This window comes from Oenanthe melanoleuca, chromosome 2 (assembly GCF_029582105.1).
Source record: "Oenanthe melanoleuca isolate GR-GAL-2019-014 chromosome 2, OMel1.0, whole genome shotgun sequence".
NCBI classification, from domain to species: Eukaryota; Metazoa; Chordata; class Aves; order Passeriformes; family Muscicapidae; genus Oenanthe; species Oenanthe melanoleuca.
In genome coordinates, this window is record NC_079335.1 from 73,195,440 (window position 1) to 73,214,833 (window position 19,394).

General features: G+C 37.8%; 1 protein-coding gene across 3 annotated transcripts in view; it reads right to left on the reverse strand.

The window, feature by feature from the left end:
- The window catches only part of RETREG1 (reticulophagy regulator 1), a 66,258-nt gene that overhangs the window by 4,535 nt on the left and 42,329 nt on the right, over positions 1–19,394 (reverse strand). For 2 of the 3 annotated variants that reach the window (XM_056485148.1, XM_056485147.1), the window contains exons 4-8: positions 8,921–9,047; positions 6,963–7,047; positions 5,648–5,785; positions 3,766–3,830; positions 2,479–2,605 (exon numbers count right to left, since the gene is read on the reverse strand). In XM_056485148.1, coding sequence (XP_056341123.1) covers positions 2,479–2,605; positions 3,766–3,830; positions 5,648–5,785; positions 6,963–7,047; positions 8,921–9,047 — 542 coding nt within the window. Of the gene's footprint in view, positions 1–2,478; positions 2,606–3,765; positions 3,831–5,647; positions 5,786–6,962; positions 7,048–8,920; positions 9,048–18,258; positions 18,492–19,394 lie in introns of those variants that run through there. The other variant, XM_056485149.1, reaches the window with a different exon arrangement.

Sequence of the window (19,394 nt, forward strand, 5' to 3'; positions counted from 1 at the left end):
AGGATGTGTTACAAGCTTTTAACATGCATATAGAATAATAAAAAGAATATCTATCCGTTTAAATAAAGATATAAAACCAATGAAAAGACTAATTTCTTTTTTCTTTCTTGGCCAATGCTGGTATTAAAAAGGAAACAGAAAATGGAAACTCTACAGATGATCAGAATTGTTTCATGTTTTCAAGATGATAAAAAGCATGATGTCATCAAACATTAAATTTTAATGGCTGCATTAATGAATGACACAATATTTATTATTAGAAATGTGTAAAACATATCATAGAGTACATGGCCTGTAGAAGAGGCCTAAGTAAGCACAAGTAAATATATCCATCAAGTGTTTGAACACGAAGGTAAAAAGTAATCAGTTTGAACTTACTTTCTATGAAAACTAGCAATAGGAGCCTGTTGTAGGAGCATTCATAAGGGTTAAGGAAATGAATCCTAAAAATGACTCATATGTAATTTTCTCCATTTTCTTTAGGAAAGACAGGCTGGGAGGGTTAAGAGGAAGGGTTGTGCTGCATGCAGAGTGGTGGCTCGAATGCACAGAGCTTTGACAGGAGATGAGCCTCGGATGCATCCCATTTGGTCTTGCACTTTTGTGTATGTTCCATTTGCTGAAATGCTCCATCAGGAAGAAGAGTGGATGTTGTTATTCTTCACTTAGCAAGGCTTTGAATAGAGTTTCCTGCACGGTCCTTACAGCCAAGCTGGTGAGTAAACAGGGTAAGGGAACTGTAAGGTGGGTGGAAAACTGGCTGGACTGCGAGGTGACACAAGGCTTCATCAGCAACACAAAGGCAGCTGGAGACTGGCTACTGGTGTCTGTCGCAGGCACTGAAACCAGCATGTTCAAGGTTTTTGTTAATTACTTGGATGACAGGCTGGAGTGCACTCTGCAAGTTCATGGGCAGAAAGGAATTGCTGTGGGGCAGGTGTATTTGATATTCTAGAGGTCAGGATGCCTTCAGAGGGACCTCAACAGGCTGGAGAAAGGAACAGGCTGAAAAGGAACATCATGACATTCAACAAAAGAAAATGTGAAGTCTTGCATTTGGGATGGAATAACCTGTGCAGCAGTACAGGCAACAAGACAGAAAGCAGCTTTCCAGAATAAGATCTGTGGGCAGCAAGTCAGTGTTATGCCCTTGCAGCAAGGAATGCCAACCACACACTGAGCTGTAGTAGCAAAATTGAAGGCAGAAAGTCAATGGAAGGGATTTTCCTCCTCTATTCAGCAACCGAGAGTACACATTGAAGTACTTGGGCCGGTTTTGACCTCTCCTGTTCTAGACAGACAATGGCATACAGGATTGAATACCCTGGAGGGCCAGCATCATTATTTAGGGGGTAGAGAACAGGATGTATGTAGATACTGAGAGAATGGGCCTTGTTGTCCCCAGGAGAAGGTGGTAAAGGGGGAATCAGTGTAACTGCTGAATGGGAAGGTAGAGAGAAGATGGGCCTGACTCTTCTAGAAAGTGTACAGTGAAAGGATCAGAGTAAACTGACACAAACTGGAACACTGGAAATTTTGACTCAGTATAAGAAAAAAATTTTTTCATCATGAGGTTAAGCAAATATTGAAAAAGGCTTTCCAGGGAAGTTGCTGAATCTCTACCACTAGAGGTGTTCAGAACCCAAGTGGTCATAGCCCTGAGAAACTTTGTAAAGTTTTAATGAAGAGCTTTGAAACTGCTTTGGATAGAAAGATAGATGAGATGAATGACTGTTACAACTTACGTTTCTGTGATGATACAATGCTGTCTATTTACAACTTGAAATATTAGGAAAATAACGGAAATTATTAATTTGGCCTGTAGTATCATCCTGCTTGTTATTTACAGGGAACTTTGCCTAGGAGAAATGCAAGATGAGCAGAGCAACAGATCCACAGGTGAGATGACACCAAACCATTGTTGTCCTTAAACTTTATTTCAGCAAAGTGTTTACTGATAGCTTGGTCTGTAGAAAGTAAGAACTGTCTTCTGGTCAAGATCAAGCCAAGCGCTTGAGAATCTTTTCCTAGGCTCATTGATGCCTGTCTTAATTTCTAGTAGTAAAACTGGATAATACTTTATTTTACTGGCTGTTTGACAAGTCAGTGTACTCACTGTTTCTTTCTCCGCTTTTATTTGCTTATCTTACCCACAAAAGCATTGATAGCAATTTTAAAAGATTTACTTGCTTAAAAGGTTTGGTAGAAGACAGTGCTACATCTGGCACATATTGAATGTGCTGGTTTTATCCAGGACTACTTATTTATTTAGATACTTGCTGATGTACTTTAACATTTTTAAGATGAGGATGGTTCTTACACAAGGTATATCCCAAACTAACAAAACTCTAAAATTAACCTTAAATTTGTTTTAAGAGAAAAGTAACAACCCTGAAACTGTTCTCAAATTGTCTAATAATCTTGAGGTAACTTCCATGTGTGGAATCCATTGATGCTATAGATGAAGCTGTTACCTACCATCAGATGTGTCAGTCTGTGGAGAATACCCCTCGGATAAGTTAAAGGTCCCATTATCGGTCCAGGATACTTCTGAGACATCTGTGTCAGACACTGACAGCTCTTTGGCAACAATTGCAGGACTAACCTACACAGAAAACAGTCCCATAAATGTATTCTTATATTAAAAAAAACCAACAAAACTCACACTACAGAAAGCCAATGCTTAGAGACTGAAAAAAAAAAATCCCTTTTGTATGTCATAGCAACATAAATCACCTCCTATTTAAGCCTTAATTGAAGAAACATGAAAATACTATACAATGCTTAGAAGTGAAGCATCCCTCTTTGTAATAACTAAAAGCTGTATTATACTAAAGAAGCATAGAAAATTCCAGTTATTCATTCTGAAAGCAATCATACTGTAATGAAAGTAAAATGAGGCTGCAAATACAAAATATGCATAATGTAACAAAATGAGTAAACTGGGACCAGAAAAAGCAGCCCAGTATCTATAAGATCATCAAAAATTAGGTGATAAAAAAAATAATTGTCCTTTACCAATTTACTGAACAATATTTAGTTATGTCAGCTACAAATTTTTATCCCATGGGATATAGTTTTTAGGGTTTTTCCCCCCAGCACAAAACCACCTCTGAAGAAATCACTTTCGAAGTCAGGCTTAATACACTACTGATCAAATACTATATAATAATTCCTATTAAGAATTTTTTAATATCAACTGGTATTCTGATTATAACAGAAAAACCTTTGCCATATAGTCATTTAGAATACTAGGAGAAAAATGAGAAATTCGAGTGTTCTCATACATCTTTAGAAAGATTTTATATATAATATATATTTGCACCATCATTGAAAATTATCAGACAAGCAATTAAAAAATATCTGACAAATTACACAGGTTTTCTATTAATGTTTCCCTTTTGTTTTCAATTTGAAAAAAAATCAACTGCAATTTCACTGTTGGAAATAAAAATAACCACCTTTGCTTTTAAATATTAATGTAATCATTCTACAGCCAATACAAAATAAACACATTCTTAGCTCAGTAGGCCAATGAAAGCATTACCTTGAAGGCCAGAAGTCACAAATGCAGTAGGTTGATTAGTATAAGGCTAAAGGTGGAGACTATGAATCACTTCTAAAGCATACTGCTTAGTTCAGGAACACAGCCTCCTGGGGAGGTTAAAGTCTTCCAAGAAGAACTATCTAGACAGCAATCTAGATAGCCTCCCATTATCTATACAGATTTTAAAAGCAAGACAAGGCTGACTGAAAAAAAGTCACCTTAGGACACAGAGCTGATATGTCTAATTCACTGTCATCTTCTGTGGGTTTTGTTTTTGCTGTTTCTGAAAGAAAAAAGATATATTTTTTATCCTACTCATGCCAACAGATTTCCAGGTTCAATGTGTGTTCTCTGTCACACAGCTGGTGTAGCACAATAACCTTCCACCTGCTGAAACAGTGCATCATTTATGTGCTATGCTACCAGGAAACAAGACTGACAGAGACTGGCTGCTTATCAATATACAGCAACCAAAGTGGGAGAAAGAATGTTATTCTGAATACATTCCAGTAGGTCTATTTCCCTGCACTGTACTTCCTTCAGGAGTGTCTGTTGCTCACTAGAATGTCATCTGCCCTGGAAATAGGTATCTCTCTTTTAGACTACACTGCTGCTAAAATGCAGAGGTGTAAAATGCATGTGCTGTTAGAACAGGCTGTGTGGTTATCCCACCACATTACTTTTATATGAGAACGTGCAATTTTCTTGATAATTGCATGTAATCTTCATTCACAAACCCCTTCTTCTACCAACACCCAGCTACCCTGCATTCATAGTCATATGCAAATATGCATACAAAGCATCCTCTGAAGCGTGGTAGAATGTTGCTCTTTACAGATAAGCAGAGATACAAATTTTGTCTCCTCTGTCTGAGAATCTCTTAAACTAATATGAAATGAAACACACAGTCACAGTGTTCTTGGTTGCTTCATCCTGCAACTTGCTCTTTCCTCTCTTGTGCCAACACACGGTTTGTGAGCCCACGTGGTGAATCCATGGAGCAAAGCAACGTAGAGAACTTGTATGGGTTAAATTAAACTGCAGGATGAGATGCAGGAAAGAATGCATCTAATCTCAACCATTTTCCCAGTGCTGTCTTATGAAGTTTATTAAACTATAGTCTGATCTTTTTCTCTGCCAGTTTTACTTAAAAAACTGACAAGTAGAATAATGCATGAAAGAAAATTTCCAATGCATTATTCCTTATTTCCAATTACTATCCCATTACATGTAAGAGAAGGGGAAAAGACACATGGTGGTTCTCCTTGGGTCTAGGAGCAGCACATTTTATAATGAATTGTATAATGGTTACAAGAAATACATGTTTTAAAGCAGATATTAAGTCTACTGATGTAGCACTAATTAAAAAGGGTAGGCTACCTGCAAGTAGCGTGACTACACTACAAAGGTTTAATTACCAAAACTGGAGCATGCACAAAAAACAAACACTGTTCATATACAGATTTTCCTTGAAATAGCTTTATTGCTTAAAATCTAAAAGTTCCCAGTATTAGAAAGATTTTGGGTGAGCTAGGCAAGATTTTGTTTTAAATTGATTTCTCCCCTTTCCATGTAGAAACTTGGATTAATTTGTAGCTGCTATTCTGTGTAAATTCTTATATGCTTTTGGAGTATTTGGAGAAGAAAACAAATTCTTTTTGCTGGAGAGAGTGAAACCATACCAGATTTAGATACAGGAAGAGAGTTTGGTCTCTTACTGAAAATTCTGTTATGTACTTACTTTGAGACTCTTGAGTGAGTCTCTCTGCTGGGCTAGTTTGTCTCATCTAAAGAGAGATAAACATTGCAAGCTTACAGCAAGTAGTTTTTTTCTGAAAACTTATAAGCAGTATATGAAATCACATGCTTGCCTTGTTTTTTTCCATGAAGTAGTAATTTCTTTATTATCATACTCAGACATTTGACATACATTGTCACTCCTTAAAAAGCTAATAACAGTAGCAACGTTCAAAGTAAGAAATATCTCTCACTTGGCTTCTCAGGACAACCCAAATTTTCTGCAAGGTGAATAAAATGCTCTGCATACAGAAATGTAGTAATATTATCTAATAATATATGGGACTATAATTAACTACTCACCAGATCTTTCTTTTTTCTTCTGGTTGATATATTCCACTATTCCAAAATCTAGTTTCATCAGAAAAGCCTTTATTTTGCTGCACAGTTTCTGTCCAAATTCATTGCACTTAAGGAAGGGACATAAAAAGGCACACAATACTGTGATAAAAATGAAGACAGAGAAAAAAAATCATATTTAAATATTGCTGTACAAGAAGTTACTCAATAAAGCTTAAGCAATGCCTTTGCAGAAGATAACTATTAATTTTACATAATACAGTTAGTTTTACATAAAAAAGCACTGTGAAATGCCCATATCAGACACTTTTATGGTAAAATCCAGTTTTCAGGAGCTATTCCTACTCATCTCATACCTTTATGATCAAGTCAATTGACATCTTTTTTACTATCAGTAAGATAGGATTTATGGTCATTATCATTATAACATTTATCATTACCTTGACTTAGCCTGATTTTGATATCTCAACTTGACAAACATGACTATGCAACAATGTGCCAGAATCAACACACTTAACTTATAAGCTGACTTCCATATAACAAAAAATTGCAAAAAAATTCTTTATTATATCTAACTTAAAGTGAGCCTCCTTCAGTTTAAAACCATTATCTCTTGTGCTATTGCAACAGGCACTGCTCAAATGTTTGTCCCCAGGTTTCTCTAAGCCCTCTTTAGGAACTGAAAGGCCTCTCCCCAAAGTGTTCTCTTCTCCAGGCTGAACATCCCCAACTTACTCAGCCTGCCTTCATAGGAGAGGTGCTAGGGCCCCTGATAATCTCCATGTGCCTCCTTTGGACTCAACAGGTCCATGCCATTCCTGTGCTGGGGATACCCAGCACTGCATTGGGGTCTCACCAGAGCAGAGGGGCAGGATCCCCTCCCTCACCCAGCTGCCCACACTGCTTTGGATGCAGCCCAGGACAGGATTGGTTTCTGGGCTGCCAGTGCACATGGCTGGGTCATGTCCAGCCTCTCCAGCACCCCAAGTGCTCCTGGGCAGAGCTGCTCTGATCTGTTCATCCCCCAGCCTGTGCTGATACCAGGGTTTACCCAACCAGGAGAAACACTTTGCATTTGGTCTTGTTAAACCTCAGGAAGTTCTCATGGGCCCACTTCTCAAGCTTGTCCAGGTCCCTCTGGATGGTATCCTGTTCCTCAGACTGGTCACTAGGACCACAGAGATTGGTATCTGCTGCAAACTTGCACGAGTGTGTAAACAGGTATATAAATAAATAAATAAATAGTCCCCATACAGAGACCAAATAATGAACAGTACACACATACATGAATCATGACTGGAAAAGAGACCATACTTACACAAGACATAGGAGAGGACAACTCCAGGAATGTAACTTCCCAAGACAGTGAAAAATGTACATATGCTGCAGACTAGTAGGCAAAACTGGCAAAAACATTAAAATTCACCATTAACACCTTCACTTAAATGATTAGATAATTTTGTAAAAGAAAATGCTACTGAAGTCTAGAATGCAGTGCAAAATTGAAGTTTGATTTTAAAACTGGGAATTACTTTTAGCACTTCTGATGAAAACAAGCATCAAACAGTCCATCTGGGATAATTAAGATGCATCCGATGCATCCCCTCTTCTACCATAAAAACATGCTATTTTTATTCATTTACTGTAAAGTTTTAACAAGCTCATGTTTATTGCTAAAATTAGTAGAAATTATACCCTCATGGCATGAAAACAGACTGGACAATTTATGTGCAGGAAAAAACCCAACTCACTAATTGCAATATTACAGTGCATGCCTGCTGTATGCTTACAAAAGCAAAATATCCTTCTTCTAGCTACAGCTCTCCCCCCTGTTGTGCTACTGTGTGAAACTGTTTTCTCTCATATGCTGGCAAGCAATCTCTTGATGCTTGTTGGCTGCTCTAGCACCCCTGTTAATGACAAGACTGAGCCAAATTTTCAGTATAAAATTTGAGATTTGGCTTTTTTGATGAGACATAGCGGTATATTTTTCACATCTGCACAGTGCTCAGCTGATCTGTTGAAAGTTTGCAGAAGGGATCCATTTGCTTTTGGAGCTGAATTGCAATAAAATGGTTAATTCAAAGAAATTTTGCACACAGCATTACTGCCTAATTTGCTTCTAATTATAGCAGGAAAATAATGGCATGGCTTAGAAAATGAGGTCAGGGAAAAGAAAGGAAAACATGCTATCAAAATTATGTTTTCTAAACTAGTATTAGATACCTCTTAACATACAGTTACTGTCATGTTACCACATTACCAATACTACAATTCCTTACTTCACTATAAACTTACTTATTTTAAATATAACTATTGTCCAAACACACAACTTCTGTTTATATAACTTATTAACTTTTTCTAGATAATTTTCATTCTTCTATAATTTTCTTTTTTTTTCTATCCAGTTGCTCATCTGTATTTTCAGACTAAACTGCTAATATTTGAGTATGGTACTACATACTTTCTATTTGTTAATTCTGAATGGCCTGTTTTCAGGAAAGATATTCTGGCAAAATTAAGAGAAACTTAAAGAAGATAAAAAGTCTTGTAGTCTTCTTTTAATTTGTATTTTAACATGTATTTAGCAATACAAATATAAAAATGCAATCTATTATTATCATAATATATATTTCTATTATTTATATTTCTCTTTGGGAAAAAAACCAAACCTGCTTCACTTTTGACTAGAACTAAATAATAATATTGTTCCAACTTGGAGGGAAAAAAAGCCTTACTCTTGCTTCCCTCTTCATGAACTGTGCTCTCCAGCTCAGTCTTTCCAGTAACAAAAGGAAAATTACTAACTACTAGTGTATAGGAGAAAAATTGCCACAATAAGGTATGAGGAACTCTCTTCGTGCAGCTATTCCTGAAAACTACAGCTATTTGAGAAAAAACCCCAATGTTTACATTTAGAAACATGCCTATTTACTTCTTTGCTTTTTCAAGTTTTTATTAAACTGTGTTGTTTTAAAGTTCCTTTAAAAAGTCCATGGAATAACTGGTGAAGTTCCAACAGCTGCAAGGGGATGGACTATTTTGCCATAAACTTTACTGTGAACAGCTTATCTCACTGACTACCTACACATATTCTTCCCAGGAAAAAAAAAAAAAGTCAGCAGAAACTCATGACTTTCTTTCTTTGTTTTTGGTTTGGTTTTTTTTTTTTGTTTGTTTTTTTTGTTTTTTGCTTGTGCACTTGTTTTTTGCTAAATCTATCTCACCTTTTTATTAAATCATATAGAACTGTTAATCTTACGGGGGAGTGCTTACCTTGCCAGGGTTTTGTTCCTTAAAGTGGGACATTTCTTGAAGAAATACAAATAAATTCATCAGCGCTTCTGAAATGCACTGATTTATTCTGGGTCTGTAGTCTTGACTGGAATCGGTGACTTTCCAGCTGAGTAAAACAAACAAAAATACCCAACTTTGTTTACAGCTCATTTGGAAGTTGAAACTGGTTGAAAACATCATGTAAAGCCTTAGCCTCTGGCAATCCAATGGCTGTTGCTATGCTAGAGACACCTGTGCTTGTTTCTTCATATTTTATATTGAGCTAATTTAATCTTTTTAACACAAAAAAAAAAAAAAAATTCTATTCAGCAGTATTATTTTCAGTTCATACAAAAATGACTGCTTATTCATTCTGGTCATATGAAGACATTGAGTTCAAGGCACAGTTGTCATCTAAATCAAGCAACTGACCCCAAACTTGTTTTTTAATATTATTTCTTCTTTTAAAAATACACCACAGTACTTTCCATTGCCACAAGATGGCCACACATATTAATGCATTTCATTCTATGCATATAATCTTTGTGCTTGATGAAATTGCTCCCCAACCTAGAAAAAAAGAAATTGCTCTTGAAGTCTTGCTATTTACATTAATTTTCCTACTGAATTTTAGTTTTTCTATTATATTGACAGGACCATTTCTAAAGCTTATCTTATGACTGTTCAGTACTTTTAATAACAACCCCCCAAAAAACCTGTACCAAAGAATTTTTGGAAAACCATGGGATAGCATATGTGTTTATCACATCTGGGGCTGATCAGTTTATCCAATATTGAGCTTAAATGGTCACATCATAACCCTTTGTGGAGTACAACAAAGCTGTTTTATGAAACAACAAATAATAATACAGACATACACAGGCCAGGCAATGTCAAGTCAAACTGGTACAAAGAATGGACGAACCAACCTGCAAACACTGAGAATCTGAATTCTACACCAGCTTTATTGAGTTATCTTTTGCATAATGCACTGCTGAGTACACACAGATTTGATCGCAGCAAACGCAAGCCAGCCATGAGCAGTTCTGGTCATTTCACTGAGACAAATAACCCATAACATGTCTAATCCATTAATAGTAAATGTCTAATGCATTAATAGTAAACATTTTGTCACAGGTGGACTGAATTACAAGATAAATAAAAATCTGCATTATGAAAAAATGACTGCACAAGGGTTGATGCACAGCCATAAGGGGACACATGGACGGTGAGATCAATCCCCCAACTCCTATCAGCTACACATTGTCTCTGCAGCCTCGTTTTTGTAAAAACGCACAGTTTCAGTCAAAAATGCTCTGTGGAGACCCTTCCCTGCCTCCCTGTCCTCGTTCACCAGGAGGTGGTGGCACAGCAGTGCGGGGAGCAGCCAGGGATGGGACACAGCGGGGACACGGACACAGCCACACTGCCCAGCAGGGACACAACGGGGACACGGACACAGTCCCACTGTCCAGCAGGGACACAATGGGGACACGGACACAGCCACACTGCCCAGCAGGGACACAACGGGGATATGGACACAGCCACACTGCCCAGCGGGGACCCAGTCCCACTGCTCGGCAGGGACACAACGGGGATATGGACACAGCCACACTGCCCAGCGGGGACACAGTCCCACTGCTCGGCAGGGACACAACGGGGATATGGACACAGCCACACTGCCCAGCGGGGACACAGTCCCACTGCTCGGCAGGGACACAATGGGGACACGGACACAGCCACACTGCCCGGCAGGGACACAGTCCCACTACCCAGCAGGGACACAACGGGGACATGGACACAGTCCCACTGCCCGGCAGGGACACAGTCCCACTGCCCGCGGCACTGCGACCTGCGCCAAACAGCCGTCACAGCCACAGCTTTTTCACCCCAAAAGTGGTGCCCTATTCCTGACTGCATTATAGTATTTATGGTGTTGCAGTGGTGTGATTTCCTCCTACATTACAAAATAGTCAGGGTGAGGGTTTTTTCCTCCCCTTTGAGGAAAAAAACCCAATGAGGTATTTAAAAGAGCGCACCTGAAATGTGTAGGATAAGAGCCCTGTGTCTTGGACTAGGTGACTTTTGCAGCTATTTGCCCATGACAGAGCAATGTTACACAGAACTTTCTGTCTGCATCCCACCCACAGTAGAGATTTCAATTTCCATCATCTCTGATAATTAAGAGCTTCAGAAAAGTATTATTACAAGGGTTTTGGCCTACGAGAACTGCAATTTTTATGGATAGGCTACTTCCCCTAAAGAAACACTGCTTCCAGCTTCTGTAAACCATTCTACAGCATTACTAAGAAATATTTTAAGAGCTGCCCATTTATTCCAGTACTGAAAAGCACTATTATGACAGTGCTCTGAATAACAAAATACTTTTACAGACTTTTACTCCTACCCTTTATTTTAAATTGTTGACAATCAAAGTAGAACTTTGTGGAAGCACAAAGCAAAAATGAACAGGCCTGATGCCTGCTATCAAATTAGAGCTTTGAAATACCTAGTACAACTGTAGATACTCTAATAATTTTAAGCTAATAGCAAAAACAGAGGGGGGAAAGACGAAAGCATAAAGTACAATAAAAGGCAAACTATTTTCAGATATGCCAACCACTAATATAAAGACAATATAGATAAAAGAGAAGGAGCTATAACAAGGCACAATGGGATAACTAGCAACAATTTTTAAAAATGAAAATTATGAAGAAAAAGTGCATATTTGCAGGGAAAGTCCTCTGCAGTTGCTTTGCTTGGTGATAGTGATGCTTTCTTTAGCCAAGTTTTTGAAAGCATGAGCTGCAGTGCAGATAAAGTATATTGCTCTATGCTTTGGCCCAGTGGTCCACATGTGGTGCATGCGCAAGAAGACAAGCAAGAAGAGTGCAGGTGAAATTTTCTTCAAAACTTTGCAAACCCACTACTTAAATGTAGTTAAATGTACTTAAATGTGAACTCTGTACTTCCTGCCCAACAGCTTTGGGGACTGCTGTCTGGGTGCTCCTTTGGGGATAAGCAGCCAACTCTGAATATTTTCAAAGCCCTTTGTGGATCATTTAGAAAGAAGAAAATTTTATGCTCCCATCACTTATCCTTAGTGTGATATGCACTGCTACACTTTCATCCTAAAACTACCATCAATAAGGTTAGGGTGTTCAGAAAAAATAAATTACTCACACCCTTCTGACTGCCTATTGCATCATTTCCATAACTGAGCAAATATATAAACTGTTGCCTAGTAATTGTAAAAAAAACCTACCCAAAACACTCTACCACCCAGACGCTTCCACTGATCACAGTCACAAACCCTGGCCAGAAGACCCAGTGGCATTACATTCGCTAAAAATGACTGATGGTGTCATGCTCACATTTCGTAGCTAGACATCTGTTCAAGCAAAGCCCCATCACATTTCTCTCAGAAAGGTCAGCAGATCTCATGTTACTGCTTTAAAGATCTCTTCGTGATGTGCTGGATTTTTTTGAATTATGCGTACACAGTTTTCTATGTGTCTTCATGCAGATACACTACTCAGAACTGCAGCAGTGACAAGAGAACACTGTGATGTGGTGGATCGGAAGGACTGCACCCACATAAACACAGAGTTAGTAATTATAGAGCTTCTAAACCCTCTTGATTTCCCAACTGTAGCCACACACATCTGAAGCCTGTGCACTCTGTGATTTTCAGGGTGACTTAGAATGTAGTAGTCAAGGTGGAAGAACTGAAAGTTGCATTCCCAAAGATATGTAAATCGAAATATAGGTAATATGGCTATTTGGTAGTTTTTAAAAAGGTAATATATATAACTCATAGAATAGTGCAGCTGTAAAGGGATCTGGATATCAAAGGACAATCAGGCAACCAGAAGTTCATCATGAAACTTAATCAAATGAAATCCAGCACATAATCTGTTAGCAAACCCCAATCAAGCAGGTCTACCTGTCCACAGCTTTCACCGGCTTCTGCTGTAAGAAAGAAGTCACCACAATGAAGAAAGGAGTGATTATAATGACACAGTTTTTCTCTGAAGCAAACATTTTATACCTGAAGACCTATGCAAAAAAAAAAAAAAAAAAAAAAAAAAAAAAAGCAGGTCTTGAAATTTTTCTTCTAAATTATTAAGGCACGGAGATAGGGGATTTAAAAGAGTATCTAGACTAAAAAGTTTTCTGTAATTTTTTTAAACATAGAAATATCAGGAATACATATATTGAAAATGAAAATAAACACCCTTTTATCTTTCCAATATATAAAATAGTATTAAAAGGAAATTTTACAGTTAAGTACATTAAAGTACCAATGGGAAAACCTCTAAAAGCTACTATTGAACTGTGGTGGAACACAATGCACTATTGATTAGCCTTACAGACACACAACGTAGCACATTTGTGAATGTTATGTGCACTATGTGAAAAGACAGAATGGTCAGTGCTACTAAACTCACAGCACAGCATCCCAATGACCTATGTGGCTAATTTTAAAGGTGACTATGTAGAACTTGGCTCTATCCTGTGCCACTTTTGGATCCCATGCAATCATTAAGTATACTAAAATAATTGTAATTGTGTCATGTGGCCATTACCAAGTCATCAAGACCTGCAATTTAGATGAATCACTGGGATACCATGTAAAATTGTCCTTGCACTTTGCACCTTGTGGAAAGACTTCTACAAAAGAAAATGCAAAAAGAGGAAGCATCTATAAATATAGTCCATTCTTAGACTTCAGGGAGAATGTTCTCTACAGCCTTTTTGCTCCAAATATTACAAAGCTGTTCTAACAGAAATCTCTTCAACTTGTAGATATCCATATGCATCCTATTTCCCATTGCTAACCCTCAGATGCTGCACAGGTTTAGGCTCACTAACACGTAGTACTGTGGCTAACATTGTTTAACTGATCACATTTGACCATCCCTTCAATGTTGGTTTTGGCACCCTTGGAATCTCTAAGATATAGAGACAGATCTTGTTCTTAAATGGAAGCTGGAGAATGTAGTTATCAGCCTTAAAGAGTAGCTAACATTTCCCAATCCAAAAATCTCCTTTAATTATCATACCTCCAGTAGCTCAAATACATTGTTTATAAGAAATAAATTAATTGTCTTAATACTGTGTAACACTGCTTCTCAAACTCTTAAAGTATTTTCTTCCCAGCCTTTTCTGTTTCCATCTGACACTTCAATTTTGTGCTTCTTATTAAGAGTGGATTAATCCAATTTGCTGTTCCTGTTTGGGCTTTTTTTTCAAGGGAAGGTGTAGAATAAAAAGCTGAAAAAAAGTCTTACATCACAGCTTTCCCTCTTTCATTTCCTGAACAAGATGATTTTTTTGTAACATTACTGTACAAGAAAAATGTTTAAATCATCAGCATTTCATGAAGTTGGATGTGCCTTTCTCAATGCACTGCAAAGCAGACTGGTGGGGCCATGTGACAGATAAGCAACCTTTCATCCCTGAGTCTATATACTCCTTGCACAGAGTGTTAAACTAAAGCCATAATTATATTTTCTTCTTGTCAACTGACATGGGAACATTTTACCACTAGTGTCCTGCTAAACAATATCTATCCAATAAATTAAGGTAATTTTTTTGCTTATATTACTAGTTGAGAACAAAGTTTTCTGAAAAGCAAACTTATAAAAATACACTGAAGTGTTCTGCAAAGAGATAGCGCAATTCATCTTGTCCAACAGATTGATTCAATAAAAAAAATTACCCATTACTAACAAGATTTTATTTTGGAGGGCATGTGTTCATCTCTTCTATTCAGGTGTAATACATCAGTCATCTTATGAAGTCTTAATAAGGAGCTGCAATGTATTTCTTCAGCTGACCAAACATGATCTGGTTAATTCCAGCCTTTTTTGAAGGTGATTCCAGTATACAAGTTCCTCAATACAGCCGACAGTATTAAATGTTGTCACTTTTTTGCTGAATGTCCTGCTAAGAAAACAAAGCATACTCCAGCTAAATTGGGGCATTTCATTGTTGAGCTCCTCTGGGCAGGCTCTGGTGAGCAGACTGGTAGGCCAGCTCTCACAGGAAACCCTTCCTGTGAGCTGTACTACTCCCGCCCAGCTCCCCTGAGCAGAACTCCAGCTACTACTGCAGTTCGAGGTCATTCCAAGCATCATCTAACAGTCAAGTGCCATTAGTCCTAATTCACTATTTAGTCATTAAGATTTTTTTAAATGTTTCCTTGCATGAAAACTGAGTGTTTCAGTGCCATGTAAATACTATTATTGACTTGCTTTCTGCTTAGCAAAGACTATAATGCTATTGACTATGTGCTGTTGTCCTTTTACCAAGATGGGCCAAAGGCTGGGATCTTTCAGGTCAGGTTCCCATTTGTAAGTGCTAAAAACACAAAAGAGATTTTTTTTGTTCAGAAAAGTAAGAAAACTCCTTACTAAGCAACAAAACCATGAAGTTCTATTTGCAGAACTTTAAACAGATCTGCCCAGCTGTTGGAAGCAATTCTTTTGGAATTATTTTTCTCTTGCAGACAACTCTTTTAGTGCTTTTTCACAAAATCAATTGATTTTCCTCCTTCACAGCCTCCACATTCTTCAGCTGGGATATTCCTAGCTCAAGGCCTTTCAAAGTCAAACAGCTAGGAAAGATGAGATTAGTAATCCCTGAAGTGCAGAACAGCTGCACAAAGAAAAAAAAAAAAAAAAGGAAAACTGTATTTTCAAGCGCCAAAGAATATATTTTTTAATTACTTTCTGTGTTACCTACCAAGATGACTGTAATTTCTTCTGTGCACAACTTCATTGTACAAGTAGGTTATCACTTACTACTCTGATGGATTACTGAGAGTTCCTAAAGCCATATGTTTCTACCACTTCAGGACCGATATTCACAGTGTCTTTTATACATTTTTGACTATCATATTCCTCACAAAATGCCGATTTTCAAAAATAAATAATACAATTACATTGTTTTACACCAAACTGTAGTGGACTCATTGATAAAGAATTACTGAGGGAAAATATCTCCTTATGCTAAATTGTTTTCAATCCTCTACTTGTGGCCATGTATTTCCTCACTGTTCTTCATCTGTTACAATCCATGATCATGTGCCAAAACAGAACAGAAGATATGAGTGGGAACCTGCTCTTCACAACTCTTTGCTTTTTGGCTAGCCTTACTAAGAAGTGTTTGTGCATCTGTTCCTTTGCTTATTTTTCATTTTAATTCGCAGTATGACTACAGAGTATTGACCAATGCCACATATTTAACTATGATGTAACAATGTTCATGAAATACACTTGTGACACTGTATTACATATTTTCTGAAGTAGGACATGAACTTGAGAGGAGAGAGGATGTAAGAAGCATCTGCATCTGAGAAGGGCCTACAAGGAGGGAAGTGCACTGAAAACAATCAGGGATCAAAGCTCATTCTGCACCTTCCAGAAAAATAGTACTGCTCTCCATTTTTAGATGCATACAAGCTGAAGCTTTGATTCAGTGTGCACCTAAAATTACACCATTATCTGTACATTTACATTACAATTTCTTTCTTTGCAATTCTAAGATTAATTGCTCCTGTACAGCTCCCATAGCTCCTCATTCTATTCCCTCTTGTTTAACTTGGACCGAAATATTCTGAGCTCCACTAAACCTCATTAGCACTTCTTCAGCAATGTTCTCCAGTTATATCCTATTTGTAATGACCAAGACAAAAAGGCAAATTAATTTCAGAAAAAGAAATTGGAACCTTTTGATTAAACTACTTTCTCAAACCTTTTTGCTCAATAGCAAAGACACAAAAGGATGAGGGATGAGCATCAGGGTCAGTTAATTTAATGGCAGCTTCAAAAGTTATAAATGGGAAGAGCAGGCTCTGTTATGTTTTTACAGGTTAAGGCTTTAGAAAAGCTCATCTTTTTTCTTCCAAAACAAAAACTCCCAACTTTGATAGAAAAAGAGGTCTTAGAGTCTTAGGCCTTCTGTTTGGCGGCCAAAGCTTGCTGCAAGCCTTTATAGAGAAAGATTTGTGAACAAAATAAATAAGATATTATTGCAAAGCTGAAAGCTTTTTTTATGGGGTCACACTTATTTCTGTTTTTCTTTATTGAAAAATTAACACTTGAAAAAGTGGAGACCTCACCAAACATTTTTTGAAGAAGAGCAATTAACGCTTCGGTGATTATCAGTAATGAGTCAACATTTCCCTTAGGTAAAAAAAAAATGCTACCTGCAACTACAATTAATGGTAATCTATGTCATATATATATAGGGCACAACCCAGATATCCCTGCAAACGGAAATGTGTAGGTGACCCCACCCCTGCAGAGACCCAATTGCCCCTGGGATCCATTCACCCACACTCATCCAGTTAAGGGGCTGTGCTTGAAAGTGCTGCTCTGCAACAGACAACCAGCACTATCTCCTGTATTTCATCTCACAACACACTGACAAACATACTGCTAAAGCATCCACATAAATGCTCAGATTTAAATTTAAATAGAAGAAATCGAACCCAAAAGCCATAATGAAATACCCAATTCTAATCCCTGTAGTGGCTTAATTTCTTAGATTTGCCTCTGTATTCTAGCATTTTTTCACTAACTTCTAAAAAAAAAAGCACCTATTTCTACATACATGACAAATACTCTTTTTACAACATCAAATATCCCATAAACAATATTTTAGAGCCAACATTTTGATTAGCATCAAGACTATGGAAAAACCGTGTGGACTTTAAGAAATCTAGACTGTCACAGCCAAACATCAATAACACCTACTTTTCAAATACCTATTTTAAACACTATTTGACTAAATTTAATTAGGGCATTTATTTCATAGGAATGTGTTGGATCACATTTGACAAAACAGTATTTTTAAAATTGTTATCAAGTTTTGGATTCAATTACTTTGTTTTTTCCTGAATGTTGGTTTTAATAGCTAATTAAAACAAAAGCTGAACTTCAGAAAGACAGGCATACCTCAAAGGAGCACAGTGCCCTGTCTCACAGAAATGAGTTAGTGTTCTGTCAGTAGCATGGGTCCAACTAAACTATTTCCATGCCTGACATATTGAGGCTTTGAAGGAAAAAGTGACAAGGTAGGAACCACACAGTATTTTTCCCTTCAGCTTCAGTTTAAGAATCACCTCAGAGATGTTCCATTTACCCTCTGTCAGACATTAAGACTCACACTTCCCTCCAGAGAAGGTTAGCACAAGAAGCAGAAGATTGGTTACAACGCAGAGAAAGCTGATCTCAGGCTGAGTGCTCAGGAGCACACACAGATTAATTACATGAAGCTTCAGTCCTGCTGCACTGCACGGGAGAGCCAGCACAAGCAAAGTACAGTACCTGTCATCCTGTCCCAGATCCTCACTGTCTGGCATTTCAGATGTAAAAGGGAATTCTCAGCCTCTCTCTACCAATCTAGATAATCCAGGCAACGATCTTCTAGTCTGTTTTGTGTTTTAGGAGCGACCAGCCAGGCACCTGTGCTGCTTGCTCCAGGAAGAATGCTCCTTGCTCAGAGAGCAAATGTTTACAGGACATGCTAAGTGCTGCTGGTCTTGAATGAAGTTCAGAGCGGTCGGCTTTGATTGGCCGTGGCTATAAATAAACAAGTCGTGACTCACCTCACACACTATGACAGGGTGTTTAGTAGCAAGCACAGCCAAAAGCCAAACAGTTTGTTTTCCTTCTGGTCATGTGAGGGAGAATCACCACCCATTTAGTACTTTTGTTTTTCTGCTTCTACTGGAAATCTTCCTCAATGTGTCGCATTTTTCTCAGGTGTAAGCAGCAACCCAAATGAGAAGCTAAATAATTCAGACTTTAATAAAGTGAATGGCTTGAAAATATGACAGTAAAGAGTTTACTCTTATAACTATAAACTATAAAAAAATCCTTTCTTCCCTCCCTGGAAAGTGTCAGTCACAAGCTGTCAGAAGAAGCCAAATTATTCTCCAATGACTAAATTCACAGATGAAATAAATCCACAAAAACTTAGTAATTCTTTTAAATAAGGAATAGGAAGACAACTTTTCAATAATGATTAATTGCATTGCTTTTAAGTTCTGATTCCAAGCTCACCTGCCACAACTAATCTTAGATAGGAATACCAGAACACTGTGCTGAAGGAGTCCTCAAAAACTGAAGTATGCTCGCAGGAGGAGGCTTTCTGACAAAATACTCTGATTGCTTCTGTGAAGGCAAAGTGAATATGGATTTCCTCCTATGGCTTTTCCTCCTATTGCTGCATGCATGACAAGGATTCTGTCACTCCAGCTACACCAGCCATGTCTCTATTAATTTTCAACACCCCTGCAACCTTATCTGTGCTAGTGAAGCTTTGTCACACAGTCCAGGGCTCCAAGGATCCCGTATGTCTGCCGTTCAGCACATGACTCAGCACTGCTCCTTCACAGCTTCCTTCCTTCATTGAACTGGTTGACCTGTTAATATATTTTCAAATCCACATTACATCCTGA